Source organism: Hyla sarda, chromosome 10, assembly GCF_029499605.1.
Source record: "Hyla sarda isolate aHylSar1 chromosome 10, aHylSar1.hap1, whole genome shotgun sequence".
In the NCBI taxonomy this organism is placed as follows: Eukaryota; Metazoa; Chordata; class Amphibia; order Anura; family Hylidae; genus Hyla; species Hyla sarda.
In genome coordinates this window covers 69503975-69520380 of record NC_079198.1, presented here as the reverse complement: position 1 = coordinate 69520380, position 16406 = coordinate 69503975, and the positions used below count along the sequence as shown (strand labels likewise).

The window sequence follows — 16406 nt, the reverse complement described above, 5'->3', positions numbered from 1 at the left end:
GCCCGGCAGCAGGAAATGTGCTGCGCATTTTGCTATGACCAGACACACAGGTCTTTCCCGCCGCAGCCCTGCGTGTAGTAAGGTTTGGAGGCAGGTCCATGTTTTAGTCACTTTGGCACCCTCAGCCTGCCTGCAAATCACATCACAACGAAGAGATGTTACAAAAGTGGCGTATTGCCGCTCCGAGCAGGCACATGTAAAGGCACCATACAGAGGTCCTTACGCGGCAGAGCCGCAGTGTAAAATACGCTGTGGATCCGCTTGTGTGAACGTACCCTTAGGTTATTAAAACAAAGTGGGGTGGGGGCGATTTATTACAGAGTTGTTTTGTACATCATTTTTGTTACAGGACATGCAGACTATAATATAGTCTCACAATGTGCGATAAATAATGTGCAAGGCTGCCAAAACTAGAGGAATTACTTCACAACACCATGTCTCATGTTGTACAGCAGGTTTCTAGAGTAGAGTACCACTGAGGGTGGTCTACTGTTGCAGGTTATCTTCACGCTTTGTGGTGTAAAATTGTGACTTTTTGATTAGATTAATTAGTGACCACTGCATCCATAAGTGTCTACCAAGACCAGTTTGATAAAGGCCCCAAAGTGTTTTTTAGTATTACATTTGGTATAACCACCAGGGGGCATACACTTTTCACAGAGCTGTACTCAGATACTTACATTGAGCTTTCTCTGGGGCCAGCGACGGGCCTGACAGATTGTTTTGAGAACATGTCTCCCATCGCCACATCCTACTAGCAGAACATTCAGCTCAGGTATATCATCACAAGTTGATAAGTGAGGAAGGGTACTCTGAAGACCTACATGAAAAACAACATCAAATCATTGCATCATCCTGGTACAGAGGGCACACTGACTTTGTCATATAGTATAATGGCAATAACATTCTATTCGATTAGATTTCATATATTTGATCAGTGTGGACATGTGTATTGCATCATTGGGAGTTAGCATGAAGCTTCTGCCACAGACACAAAATACAACTTTACAGTGTCATTAAGTTCTGACAGGACATCTAAAGAGGTGCTAGGGCTCTGCATAGGAAGTTTTACAAGGAGGCACACAGGTTCATTACCGTATATACAAACCCAATGAAGAAAAAAGATGGTGTGTACTAGGGGTGTGAATCGCCAAGAATTTGGCGATTCGATTCGATACCAGTGTGGCGATTCGATATATCCCGATATATCGCGATACCGTCTAGGTGACGATACATCGCGATATATCGCCCACCTGGGAGCATTCATAGATCCCAATAGACGCCGCTGTCAGCTTTGACAGCGGCGATCTAGTACTCCGGTGCTCACTTTTCTCATGTTATCCCGTCCGGGCTGCAAAATAAAATAAAACGCACTTTATCTTACCTGCCAACGAGCCCGCGGAGCTCCGGTACAGGTGTTCGGTCCCCGGGCTGTATTCTTCTTACTTCCTGTTAGTCCGGCACGTCACATGGAGCTTCAGCCTATCACCAGCGGAGGCGGGACATCGCTGCGGCCGGTGATAGGCTGAAGCTCCATGTGACGTGCCGGACTAACAGGAAGTAAGAAGAATACAGCCCGGGGACCGAACACCTGTACCGGAGCTCCGGGGGCTCGTTGGCAGGTAAGATAAAGTGCGTTTTATTTTGCAGCCTGGATAGGATAAAATGAGAAAAGTGCGCACCGGATACTCCTTTAATAGCCAGCTGCGGCAATTGCCGCATGCTGGCGATTAGCGGCGGCCCCCGGCTACTGAAATCAGCCGGGGGCCGCATAGTACGGAGCGGGCACGAGTCGGAGCCCGCTCCATAGCCGTGTCAGATCCGGCCTGCCCGGCTCCACAAATGTGGAACTTTTATCTCCTGATGTCCAGGACAGGACATGCTGTTCCGGGCGTCCGCAGATAAAAATTCCACATCCCTAAAAGAATCGATTCAAAAATATTTTGAATCGATTCTGTATCGGCAAATGAAAAATCGCGATTATCGCGAGAATCGATTTTTTCTTACATCCCTAGTGTGTACATGCGGCTGGCGTGTTGTCCAGCCCTCTTCCACTTCAAAAAAGAAAAAAAAAAAAAAAACAATAAGAATATCATACTTCGCTCCACTGACACTACCTTACTGCTTGTCCCTCTATTGATGCCTCAGTCCTGTATATCCTTTATAATACACTAGGGAAAATATTAACAGAACTTCTACACTGGGCGCTATCGGCGATTCCTTATACGCTTCTAATTTTGGCATCTGATTTTGTATTTTTTTTAGGCGCATGGGTAGTAATAACATATGGTTTATTCATGCCAGCTGGGACTTGTTGGTCAGAAACCAAGAAAGAACCTACACAATACACGAATACTCCCAACTACACTGCTCAAAAAAATAATAATAATAATAATTAAGGGAACACTAAGATAACACATCCTAGATCTGAATGAACTAATCATATTAAATACTTTCGTCCTTACATAATTTTTGTGATTTTGTCAGCACATTCAACTATCAATGGAAATCAAATGTATCAACCCATGGAGGTCTGGATATGGAGTCACTCAAAATCAAAGTGGAAAACCACACTACAGGCTGATCCAACTTTGATGTAATGTCCTTAAAACAAGTCACAATGAGGCTCAGTAGTGTGTGGCCTCCACGTGCCCGTATGACCTCCCTACAATCCCTGGGCATGCTCCTGATGAGGTGGTGGATGGTCTCCTGAGGGATGTCCTCCCAGACCTGGACTAAAGCATCTGCCAACTCCTGGACAGTCTGTGGTGCAACGTGGCATTTGTGGATGTCCGAGATGTGCTCAATCGGATTCAGGTCTGGGGAACGGGCGGGCCAGTCCATAGCATCAATGCCTTCCTCTTGCAGGAACTGCTGACACACTCCAGCCACATGAGGTCTAGCATTAGGAGGAACCCAGGGCCAACCGCACCAGCATATGGTCTCACAAGGGGTCTGAGGATCTCATCTCAGTACCTAATGGCAGTCAGGCTACCTCTGGCAGGCACATGGAGGGCTGTGCGGCCCCCCCAGAGAAATGCCACCCGTCACCATTACTGACCCACCGCCAAACCGGTCATGCTGGAGGAAGTTGCAGGCAGCAGAATGTTCTCCATGGCATCTCCAGACTCTTGTCACATCTGCTCAGTGTGAACCTGCTTTCATCTGTGAAGAGCATAGGAACTGAGAAATGGTCTGTGGTCACCACCTGCAGAACCACTTATTGGGGGAGTCTTGCTTTTTACCTATAATTTCCACCAGTTGTCTGTTCCATTTGCACAAAAGCATGTGAAATTGATCGTCAGTGTTGCTTCCTGAGTGGACAGTGTAATTTCACAGAAGTGTGATTGACTTGGAGTTACATTGTGTTGTTTAAGTGTTCCCTGTACATTGCTGTATACTAAGGTGTGCTAAAAATAGTGATCTAGCAGTAGCCTATACTTATGTTAGTTAAGGGCTGCTAAGTTGACACATTTTACTATGCCCACAATACAGTCATAGCATGCGAATATAATCTATTCTCTCCTGATGATGTCACTAATAGGTGATAAAAACCTGTTGGGAGTGCAGAGTTTAAACCACACTTAGTTGATAATTTATGGTGTGGAATGACTCAATGAATTGTTAGATGATGACTGTGTGCACTGATTATGGCTTGTCTGGATCCAGTACCAGTATTGAGGATACAATGCCATAATATAACACCCACAGACCTATATGTAGTCTTACAGTACTCCTATATGACTGTTGACACATACTATGTCCCAACGGACATAATATTAGGGAAATATTTGCTATTGAAAATGTAATTCTAGAAGATAATATGTGGGAACTTCAAAGGATTTAGCAATTTGTGTAATCTCCACCAAATTTGGCTGAAATGTGGCACGTCATTTTCAGATAGTTTACACGATTGTTACTTTCTTTGCACCACTTTATTTTAAACCCTTCCCACTCAACTTTATTTTTCCACTGACGGGGAGATTTATCAAAACCTGTGTAAAAGAAAAGTTGCCCAGAGCAACCAATCAGATCGCTTCTTTCATTTTGCAGAGTCCTTGTTTAAAATGAAAGAAGCGAGCTGATTGGTTGCTATGGGCAATTAGGCAAATTTTCCTCTGCACAGGGTTTTGATAAATCTCCCTCACAATGGTTTTTAGTGCAGGACAATTTTTTTCATAGAATAAATTACAAAACCAGTAAAAAAAAAACTGTTTATTATGCAACAGTGTTTCCCACCAGAGTGCTCCATGTATAGAAAATGGGCAGCACTCAGCTGTCACACCCCTCCAGTGTTACTGGCATCCGTTCTTCCTGCCTTCCATGGCCGTGCTCCATGCTGTTTTGTGCCAAGAATTGAATAAAGATCGTTTTTTTGCACTGAATACCTGGTGAGTGCTGCCCATTTTCTATACTACATGTGATTTTGGCATTTTGTGCAGTGAGTGTGTTTAGATGGCGTTTGGCTGTTTTGGGTCCTATATACCGGAGTGAATTGGTGACTCAGTGGATCGTGGATAGAGTGCCGAGCCTACCTGTACTTCCATTTTATACATTAACTTTATTCTGTAGGACAGAATAATTCCATATTTGGATAATTTTAGTTTTGTTTTATGATAAAACATACAAAACCTGGGGGAAAATAAATCTGTTCATTGTTATGTGCTGACCCCTATAACTTTAATTATCTACCTGTGGCTCTTTGAGGGTACCACTTGTGACTTTTTGACCACTTTTTATTCAGTTTATTCTGAGATAAATTCTGCAATTTTGGCGTTTACTCTGTTGACCGTGCAGGATCAGGAGTGTTTAAATTAAATAATTCAGACATTTCTGCACAAGGCTAGACCAAATAAGCCTTGTGTGTGTGTGTGTGTGTAATATGTATGTATATGTATATATATATATATATATATATATATATATATATATATATATACATACACACACACACATACATACACACACGTATATATATTTTTTGTTTACAGTATTTTTTATTTTTTTTTTTAAATGGAAAAAGTGTGGTGAATAAAGTTTTTAATGGGGGAGGGGATTTTATTTTTATAAACACTTTTGGTCCCCTAGAGCATAGGTTCTCAACCGGCGGTATGTAGCGGTATGCCACCGGTTGTTCGGGGGGTACGCCAATGCGCTGACAAATACCGGCCATGCATTGGCCAGTATTTGTCAGCGCAAAGCAGAGAATGGTCGTGGCAGCTCTGTACAGTGGCGCGGCCGGAGCTGCGGCTACTGTAAGGGAGCTGTGTGGTTGCCAGGGAGAAGTGTGACCTCCCGTGACAGGAGGGCGTCACACGTCATTGCGGCCCCACATAAAGGGAAAAAATATGTGTATGATTATACATACACACACACATATATATATATATATATAAACCTATGGGGATCAAGGGAGGTTGGGGGGGGGGGGGGGAATAATAGCACAAGGCATTAAGATTGAGGGGGGGCGGTATAATGGCAAAAGGAGATCAGAGGGAGGGGAGGAATGATGCCACGAGGGGATCAATATGGATCCCCTTTTGCCATTATCCCCCCCCCCCCCCCCCCCTCTGATTCCCTTTTGCCATATCAGATAATAGCACAAGGTGATTAAGATGGTGGTGGTGTGGGGGGGGGGGATATTGGCACAAGGGGATTAATATGGAGGTGGGGGGAGTAATGATTAAACCCCCCCCCCCTCCCCTCCATCTTAATCTCTTGTGCCATTATTTCTCCCTCCCTCCGATCCTCTTGCGCCACCCCGCCACCCCTCCATTTTAATCCCCTTGTGCCATTTCCCCCCTTCCTCTGATCCCCTTTTGCCATATCGGATAATAATGGTGCAAGGGGATTAATATGGGGGGGGGGGGATTGATTATCCCCCTCCATCTTAGTCCCCTTGTGCCATTATTCCCCCTCCATCTTAATCCCCTTGTGCCATAGTTCCTCCTCCCCCTCCATCTCAATCCCCTTGTGCTATCGTCTCCCCCCCTCCATCTTAATCCCCTAGTGCTATCGTCTCCCCCCCCTCCATCTTAATCCACTAGTGCTATTGCTCCCCCCCCCTCCATCTTAATCCCCTTGTGCTATTGTTCCCCCCCCCTCCATCTTAATCCCCTTGTGCTATCGTTCCCCCCCCCCTCCATCTTAATCCCCTTGTGCTATCGTTCCCCCCCCCCTCCATCTTAATCCCCTTGTGTCATCGTTCCCCCCCCCCCCCTCCTTTCTTAAAGGGGTAGTCCAGTGGTGAAAAACTTATCCCCTATCCTAAGGATAGGGGATAAGTTTGAGATCGCGGGAGGTCCGACCGTTGGGGCCCCCTGCGATCTCTCTGTACGGGGGCCAGGCTCTCCTGCCAGATCGAGGGTGTCGACCTCCGCACGAAGCGGTGGCCGACACGCCCCCTCAATACATCTCTATGGCAGAGCCGGAGATTGCCGAAGGCAGCGCTTCGGCTCTGCCATAGAGTTGCATTGAGGGGGCGTGTCAGCCACCGCTTCGTGCGGAGGTCGACACGCCCCCTTCCCGCGGGCTGTCGGGGCTCCGCACAGGAGATCGCAGGGGGCCCCAGCGGTCGGACCCCCGCGATCTCAAATTTATCCCCAAATTTATTAGAGGGAGGGCCTCTAATTTCCTTTTGCCATATCAGATAATAGCACAAGGGGATTAAGATGGAGGGAGGAAAAAATGGCACAAGGGGATTAAGTATCGCATTAATATAAAAGGTAAGCACACGCCTTTTCAGCCATACTTTCAGCCTTTGGGGGTACAGTCTCCAAAGGTTGAGAACCACTGCCCTAGAGGCCTTTTATATCCCACTGCATTGATCGGACAGATTGGTACTCTATTGATAAATCTGTATTGTACCGGATTCTTAAATCTGAGTCATTTCGTTGTAACTCAATTTACAGAATGCGCAGATGAAAATCCATTTGGTGGAGATTGGCTGTAGCTTTTCCACAGACAACCAAACATTTCTGGTGAATGTGACTGTACATTTGGATCATTTTTGCTGAATTCGTTTTTTATCGACACCATTTTGTCATAGATGGGCCTTTATCACTTTTTAATCCAGAACTCAAATGGCAGGACTACCAGTTTGACCACTGGGTGCTGCACCCAGTGGTCAAACAAATGACATATGAGGCCGCCATTCTCTGTTGAGCCATCTAGATACTGCAGCGGACAGACGAGAAGATCCCGCCCCCTTTCAAATACGTAGTGGGAAACCCGCAAATAAATCCTCCCGTGTGAACGTACCTTTAGGCTGTCTTCTCACAGGCAGATTACACATGTATGTCTGCAAGCCCTGGCCTGACCTCAGGTCACATGACCTAAACCAGTCTCAATCTGGGTCGTCAGAAATGCAGTAAGGCTTGGACTTGTGGTCGTCCGTCATGTATACACGTTTGTAGTATTCCCAGTGTTTTAGGTGTCAGGGCCATAGCACTGCCCATAATCAGATATTATTGATAATAAAATGACATCTCTTAAAATAGTGGTCTCCATACATATGTTGCAAAACTACAGTCCCGGACAGTCATGCTATGGGTTCTACTTTTGCAACATCTGGAGGGCCACAGTTAGGAGACCACTGTGCTAGACTATCCTGATGTACACCTCCGACAAAGCCCCAAAAAGTGACGTGAATAGGGCCTTCGCTTTATATCTGTTTCTAAGAAAGTCGGGAAAACTACAAATATAGTCCAGGGCCGGGCATGCTGGGAGTTGTAGTTTTTGCAACACGTGTAGGGCTGCAGTTTAGAGAACACAGTCCTAAAACAATGCTCCCCAAAACTATGCTGGGAGTTGTAGCTTTGCAACAGCTGGAGAGCGTCAGGTTGTGACCACTGCCCTAAAGTCTAGTTTTGTTTCAGGGGGCATCAGCAGAAGGTGCTGCCTAGGGTACAGCTGAGTGCGCGGTGCAGCAGAATCCCAGTAAAAAATGCGACGCTACTGCAACTGGATTTTTCTGTCAAATTCAGTTTTAAAATCCTATTGAGTGAACACGGCCTCACAGGGGCTCATGTCAATCCGGAAATCAAGGGCGTTTCCATTCACTGACCGCAAACAGGGCTCTTGAAATTACAACCTCAGATATATTTCAAAGCTTTAGAACTTCGTTTGCATAGATCTGGATGGAGGAACACTGAGAATATAGAAGTTCTTTGGTATATGCTGGAAACTGCATCCTCTATTGTAGTGTATCCCAACCAGGGTGCCTCCAGCTGTTGCAAAACTACAACTCCCAGTATGCCCGGACAGCCAAAGGCTGTCCGGGCATGCTGGGTGTTGTAGTTTTGCAACAGCTGGAGGCACCCTGGTTGGGATACACTTTTCTATTGAAATGCATATTGGGGATAGTAGTACCTGTTAGCATAAACGTGAGTAAAATTGTAAAACAAATTGTACATTATACAGAACCCCCAGACCTTACACCATGTATGACACTTACACTGCATCTGAAGGTCTAATGCAGGACTGAAGCCCCATAAGGTCGGGTACACCTCTCCACTACCTGCAGCAGCCATGGACACTGAAAATGAACACAAAACACGTGACACCCGGGACAGACACATCCCAGCCGGACCTGTCCCGACCCGACACCAGCAGGTACTTACACCCCCCCAAAGCGACACCGCTGCATAAACTGGAAGCAACTAAACTGCCGCGACCTCACACAGCCGTTTAAATCAATAAATTAACCCCGCTACCACCAAGACAAACCTCCGTGTCAGAGGAGAAGATGTCCAATAGGAAGCTAGAACTGTCTGACGGACGCTAAAAGCGACCAATGAACAACCTTGGATGTGCTAAGGGGCCGGCTAGAAAGCCTAGCACGTTCGGCTGCGCTGAATGTGAAGCTTTGAGGTTGCTATGGTGACGGCAGGCTGCAGAATGTTTTGCACCTGTTGTTTGTTTCTATAGCGCTGGAGCAGTGTGGAGGCCTCTGGGTGTCCAGGGTTATTATACTACAAGGATGACACAACATAATAATATTATAATAGTCCAGAATAGTATACAACAAGTTATTATAAACAGGACCCTTGTTATAGCTCTCACTGTTCACTCCTCACTGAGCCTGAATACCCCCCCCCCCCCCTTAACCACCAGGCCATTTTCATCTTCAGGACCTGGGCATTTTTTGAACATCTGACCACTGTTACTTTAAAGGGGTAGTCCAGTGGTGAACAACTTAGGGGATAAGTTTGAGATCGCGGGGGGTCCGACCGCTGGGGCCCCCTGCGATCTCCTGTACGGAGCCCCGACAGCCCACGAAAGGGGGTGTGTCGACCTCCGCACGAAGCGGCGGCCGACACGCCCCCTCAATACAACTCTATGGCAGAGCCGAAGCGCTGCCTTCGGCAATCTCCGGCTCTGCCATAGAGATGTATTGAGGGGGCATGTCGGCCGCCGCTTCATGCGGAGGTCGACACCCGCTATCTGGCCGGAGAGCCGGGGCCCCGTACAGAGAGATCGCAGGGGGCCCCAGCGGTCGGACCCCCGCGATCTCAAACTTATCCCCTATCCTTAGGATAGGGGATACGTTTTTCACCACTGGACTACCCCTTTAAACATTAATAACTCTGGAATGCTTTTACTTATCATTCTGATTCCGAGATTGTTTTTTCGTGACATATTCTACTTTATGTAATTGGTAAAATTTCACTGATATTTACATCCTTGCTTGGTAAAAAATCTAAAAATTTCATGAAAATTTAGCATTTTTCTAACTTTGAAAGTCTCTGCTTATAAGGAAAATGGATATTCCAAATAAATGATATATTGATTCACATATACAATATGTCTTCTTTATGTTTGCATCATAAAATTGACAAGTTTTTACTTTTGGAAGACACCAGACGGCTTCAAAGTTCCGCAGCAATTTTCCAATTTTTCTCAAGATTTTCAAAATCGTACTTTTTCAGGGACCAGTTCAGGTTGGAAGTGGATTTTAAGGTCTTCATATTAGAAATACCCCATAAATGACCCCATTATAAAAACTGCACCCCCCAAAGTATTCAAAATGACATTCAGAAAGTGTTTTAACCCTTTAGGTGTTTCACAGGAATAGCAGCAAAGTGAAGGAGAAAATTCAAAATCTTCATTTTTTACTCTCACATGTTCTTGTAGACCCAATTTTTGAATTTTTACAAGGGGTAAAAGGAGAGAAATCACCCTAAAATTTGTAACCCAATTTCTCTCGAGTAAGGAAATACCTCATATGCGTATGTAAAGTGTTCGGCGGGCGCAGTAGAGGGCTCAGAAGGGAAGGAGCAACAATGGGATTTTGTAGAGTGAGTTTTTCTGAAAGGGTTTTTGGGGGGCATGTTCCATTTAGGAAGCCCCTATGGTGGCAGAACAGTGGACCCCCCACATGTGACCCCATTTTGGAAACTACACCCCTCATGGAATTTAATAAGGGGTGCAGTGAGCATTTACACCCCACTGGCGTTTGACAGATATTTGAAACAGTGGACTGTGCAAATGAAAAATTGTATTTTTCATTTTCACGGACCACTGTTCCAAAAATCTGTCATACACCAGTGGGGTGTAAATGCTCACTGCACCCCTTATTAAATTCCATGAGGGGTGTAGTTTCCAAAATGGGGTCACATATGGATATTTATTGTTTTGCGTTTATGTCAGAACTGCTGTAACAATCAGCCACCCCTGTGCAAATCACCTCAAATGGACATGGTGCACTCTCCCTTCTGAGCTTTGTTGTGCGCCCCCAGAGCACTTTGTGCCCACATATGGGGTATTCCCGTACTCGGGAGAAATTGCATTACAAATTTTGAGGGTCTTTTTTCCCTTTTACCTCTTGTGAAAATGAAAAGTATGCGGCAACACCAGCATGTCAGTGTAAAAAATAAAATTTTTATACACTAACATGCTGGTGTAGACCCCAACTTCACCTTTTCATAGGGGTTAAAAATTTGTAAGGCAATTTCTCCCGAGTACGGAGATACCCCATATGTGTCCCAAAACTGTTGCCCTGAAAAACCTCCGCCCATGTGAGTGTACCCTGCACATTCACATTGGGGGGGGGGGGCAAACATCCAGCTGTTGCAAAACTGTTGCAAAACTAAAACTCCGAGCATGCCCTTTGGCTGTCCGTGCATGCTGGGAGTTGTAGTTTTGCAATAGCTGGAGGCACACTGGTTGCGAAACACGGAGTTAGATAACAAACTGGTGTTTCGCAACCAGTGTGCCTTCAGCTGTTGCAAAAACTACAAATCTCAGCATGCAGTTACAGCAGAAGGGCATGCTGGGACTTGTAGTTATGCAACAGCTAGAGGCATACTGCTACAACTCCCAGCATGCCCTTTGGCTGTCCGTGCATGCTGGGGTTGTAGTTATCTAACAGCTGAAGGCACACTGGTTGCAAAACATTTGAAAGTTTATTACTTAACTTAGTGTTTCCAAACCAGTGTGCCTCCAGTTGTTGCAAAACTACAACTCCCAGCATGCCCAGACTGCCCAGGCATGCTGGAAGTTGTAGTTCGGCAATATCTGAAGGATCAGATGTTGCCGAACTACAACTTCCAGCATGCTTGGGCAGTCTGGTATGCTGGGAGTTGTAGTTTTGCAACATCTGGAGGTCCACAGTTTGGAGACCACTGTATAATGGTCTCCAATCTGTGCTCTTCCAGATGTTACAGAACTACAACTCCCAGCATACCTGGACAGACTGAGCATGCTGAGATTTGTAGTTTTGCAACATCTGGAAGAGCACAGATTGGAGACCATTATACAGTGGTCTCCAAACTGCGGACCTCCAGATGTTGCAAAACTGCAACTCCCAGCATGCACAGAAAGCCAAAGGCTGTCTGGGCATGCTGGGAGTTGCAGTTTTGAAACTCCCAGAGGCAGCGGTGAGATCGCTTTACGGCGATCTCACTGCTGCCAATGAAGATGCCGCCCTGCTGCCGGAAACTCACCGCCGGGACGCACCACCTCCGGGATCGCCTGGAGGACGCCGCTCGCGCAGGGACTGCTCGGGACACCGCATGGCCAGGTAAGTGACGCCGGGGGACAGGTAAGGGACACTTAGCAGAGCGGTGTGTGTCCCGATCCCCGTGATCAGGACTCACACACCGCGCTGCTAAGTATTCTGATAGCAAAACGCTGCTATCAGCTATTCAGATTTGACTAGCTGATAGCAGCGATCGCTTGGGGTGGGGGGGGGGGGGGCTGGGGGACGAAACCCCCCATGTTCGCATGGTAAGATGGCTGGCTATCAGTGATAGCCACCATCTTACCGGGCGCTGCGGATGCCGCGAGTAGCGGCAAAAATGTTCATGAAGTACCTGGTACGTCATGGGTCGGGAACACCTTCCCACTCATGACGTACAGGTATGTCATAGGTCGGGAATGGGTTAAAGGGGTACTCCCATGGAAAACTTATTTTTTTTCTAAATCAACTGGTGCCAGAAAGTTAAAGGGGTACTCCGCCCCTAGACATCTTATCCCCTATCCAAAGGATAGGGGATAAGATGTCAGATCGCCGCGGTGCCGCTGCTGGGGACCCCCGGGATCCCTCTGCGGCACTGCGCTATCATTACAGCACAGAGCGAGTTCGCTCGGCACGTAATGACGCGCAATACAGGGGCCGGAGCATCGTTACGTCACGGTTCCGCCCCTCGTGACGTCATGGCCCGCCCCTTTCAATACAAGTCTATGGGAGGGGGCGTGGCGGTCGTCACGCCTCCTGCCATAGACTTGCATTAAGGGGACGGGCCGTGATGTCACGAGGGGCGGAGCCATGACGTCACGCGGCTCCGTCCCCTGTATCGCCCGTCATTACGCACAGAGCGAACTCGCTCTGTGCAGTAATGATGGCGGGGTGCCGCAGCGGGGATCCTGGGGGTCCCCAGCAGCGGCACCGCGGCGATCTGACATCTTATCCCCTATCCTTTAGATAGGGGATAAGATGTCTAGGGGCAGAGTACCCCTTTAAACAGATTTGTAAATTACTTCTATTAAAAAAAATCTCAATCCTTCCAGTACTTTTTAGGGGCTATATACTACAGAGGAAGTGCTTTTCTTTTTGGATTTCTCTGATGTCATGACCACAGTGCTCTCTACTGACCTCTGCTGTCCATTTTAGGAACTGTCCAGAGCAGCATATGTTTCCTATGGGGATTTTCTCCTGCTCTGGACAGTTCCAAAAATGGACAGAGATGTCAGCAGAGAGCACTGTGGTCGTTACATCAGAGAAATCCAAAAAGAAAAATCATTTACTGGAAGGATTAAGATTTTTTAATAGAAGTAATTTACAAATCTGTTTAACTTTCTGGCACCAGTTGATTTAAAAAAAAAAAGTTTTCCACGGGAGTACCCCTTTAACCCTGCGCTTTTCCATGTAGAATCTCTTCAGGACTTGGCCCATTTTCACCACAAAGTCATTATCAATATTTATGTTGTCGTTTTTTTCCTCATCTTCTAAGACTAGATTCACACTGCGTGAGGTCTTCCGTCAGACATGTCGCTAATGATGACTTAAACATTGACTACATTCAGACCATTGAAATGAATGGCATTGGTTGCCCTCCGTTATAGTATACGTTGGCATCATATTTTCAGCGGGGTGCTGACTAGTCTGACGCAGTGTTTTCCAACCACTGTACCTCCAGCTGTTGCAAAACAATGACTCCCAGAAGGCACACTGTTGGTAAACACTGGTCCGACAAAAGCACTAGCGCAGAATAAATCAAGTCTTAGAGCTGTAACACTTTCATTTTTCCATCCACAGACCCATATAAAGACTTGCCTTTGTCACAACCAATTGTTTTTTGTAATGAGACCTTTATTTCACCATAAAATGTACAGCACAACCCAAAAAATTGAAAAGTGCTACATTAGTAAATACCATGGGAAAACAAACAAAAAGAAAACTATATTCCACTTTTAGTAAATCAGTGGCAGTATCTTTATTTTGTGGGTCAATACAATTAAAACTATTATTAGGGTACGTTCACATGCGCAGATTTTCCGCGGCGGAATTTACGCTGCGGAAAATCCGCCACAGTCCCTACTGACTTCAATGGGGCTTGCGGTGGATTTTCCGCAGTGTACATTCCGCCGCAGAAAATCGGCCGCGGACAGCCGAGAAGAGCCCGCCCACTTTCAAATATGCAGCGGGAAACCCTCAAAAAAATCCACGCGTGTGAACGTACCCTTAGGCTAAGTTTCCACTTGGTTTTTTTTCTGGCAGTTTTTGAAATACTGTCACTGCAGTTTTTGAGCCAAAGCCAGAAGTGTATTCAAAAGGAATAGGACATATAAAGGAAGGACTTATACTGCCAGAAAAAAAACGAGGTGGAAACTTAGCCTAAAAGAAAAAAAGACCAGTATATTGAGGGTGAATTTCAATTTTTAACTCATAGGTTACCAGATTGGCAACCACAAAAATCCCTCAATTTCCCATATAAAAATAAAATAAAATAATAAAAAACCTCAGTGCCGTCTGCCTCTTGACAAAGCCACTGAGATGGTGAAACATGTTGAGGAGGCTGAGTATTAGTGATTTTAATATAAGTGCAATACAAGTGCTTTTTGTTTTTTTGGGGTATATGGGAAATTGAAGGATTTTTTTTAGCTTGCTAATCTGATGACATATGAGTTTAAAATTACAATTAAAACTCTACCCATATTTACAGCTTTTGTGTTATTGGGGGGGATTACACATAGAGTATATGTTGCGTGTTTCACACTGCAGGAAATCCACTAGCAGTTGGAAAATACGCAACTTATTTTGCTATGGGCAGGGACACAGGGCTTCCCTGCTGCACAGGGCTACGGCGGGGAAACCCTGGGTGTCTGCTCATAGCAAAATATTCTGCATATTTCCCGCTGCTGGGAAGATTTCATGCAGGCTTAAATGGTACTCCGGTGGAAACTTTTATTTTTATATATATATATATTTTTTTTATCAACTGGTGCCAAAAAGTTAAATGGATTTATTTTATTTTATAACTTAAAAAAATTATAAACTACATGCACCAAAATTAGTATGTTTATAATTGGCATCTTATGACCCCTATAACTTTTTACTTTTCTGTCTACGGGGGTTTATGAGAGCTCATTTTTTTCACCGTCATCTGTAGTTTTTATCGGTACCATATTTGTTTTGATGGGACTTGTTTTTGATCGCTTTTTGTTAATATTTTTATGGTATATGAAGTGACCAAAAATGCACAATTTTGGACTTTGGTATTTTTTTTTTCCGTGTACGCCATCAACCGTGTGGTTTAGCTAAAATTTTAATAGTTTGGACATTTACACATGCGGCGGTACCACATAGGATTATTTTTATTCTTTATTACATTATTTTATTTAAAAATGGGAAAAGGGGGTGATTTAAACTTTTAATAGGGAAGGGGTTAATGAACTTTTATTAAAAAAAAAAAATGTACACTTTTTTTTTCTTTAGCCATAGGGGGCTAAAACATGCAATCTTCTGATTGCATATACTGATTAGTGCTATGTCATTGCAAAGCACTGATCATTGTAACCAGCGCTCTGCTGATCCTGGCGGGCATGGAGCAGTAGATTGCCAATTGGACAACAGAGAGGTAGGTGAGGACCCTCCCGTCATCCGGCAAGCTGATCGGGACATCGCAATTTTGTCGCGATAGTTCCGATCAGCTCCGCTGAGCTGCCAGGATTCTTTTCCTTTCGTTTTAGATCTACGGTGAAACCCCCCCCCCAAAAAAAATCATTGTGTGACAAAATTGAAAAAAAAATGCAATTTTGTAAATTTGGGGGGCTTCCATTTCTACGCGGTGCATTTTTCAGTAAAAATTACACCTGATCTTTATTCTTTAGGTCCATATGATTAAAATTATACCCTACTTATTATATAGGTTTGATTTTGTCTTAAGATAGAAATAGCAAGTGGAGCTCACAGCAAAAGGCACAAGGTTAACTAAGTAACCCTCACTCAAGAGTTAATAAAAGCAAAAAATGGAAAATGGAAAACCCTTAGTCCTCAGTGTCTTATCACCTATGGTGAATGTGCAGTAGACATTTGGTACTATATAATAAATTGCCAGCTAATTATATACAATCAACTATTTAATATATTATTAAAAATATTCTAGATAGATATAGATAAAATAGGAAATTATCTGGAGATATGCCCCCACAGGGCCCTTGTGGTTAATAGGCCGACTCCAGAATACCAATAATCAATACAATACAAATAATTGATACAGATAATACAAAATACAACTACTAATGCGGTCCACCTGAAATAGATAACAATCTCATAAACTCAATAACCTGTAAATTAAAATTTGTGAGAAGAAATGATATTCTGTCCCAAATGTATTATTGCCAAACTATGTATATGGCAGTTCAGTTCAGTTTATCCTGTGGAGGAAAAAATGTATCTGATC

General features: G+C 44.8%; 1 protein-coding gene across 5 annotated transcripts in view; it reads right to left on the bottom strand.

The window, feature by feature from the left end:
* The window catches only part of DNAAF3 (dynein axonemal assembly factor 3), a 359599-nt gene that overhangs the window by 72357 nt on the left and 270836 nt on the right, over nt 1-16406 (bottom strand). For 2 of the 5 annotated variants that reach the window (XM_056543962.1, XM_056543957.1), the window contains exons 1-2: nt 8456-8584; nt 681-820 (exon numbers count right to left, since the gene is read on the bottom strand). In XM_056543962.1, the coding sequence (XP_056399937.1) occupies nt 681-820; nt 8456-8579 (264 nt within the window). In that variant the 5' untranslated portion in view covers nt 8580-8584. Of the gene's footprint in view, nt 1-680; nt 821-8455; nt 8585-8621; nt 8690-8727; nt 8866-16406 lie in introns of those variants that run through there. The other 3 variants (XM_056543958.1, XM_056543960.1, XM_056543961.1) reach the window with 3 other exon arrangements.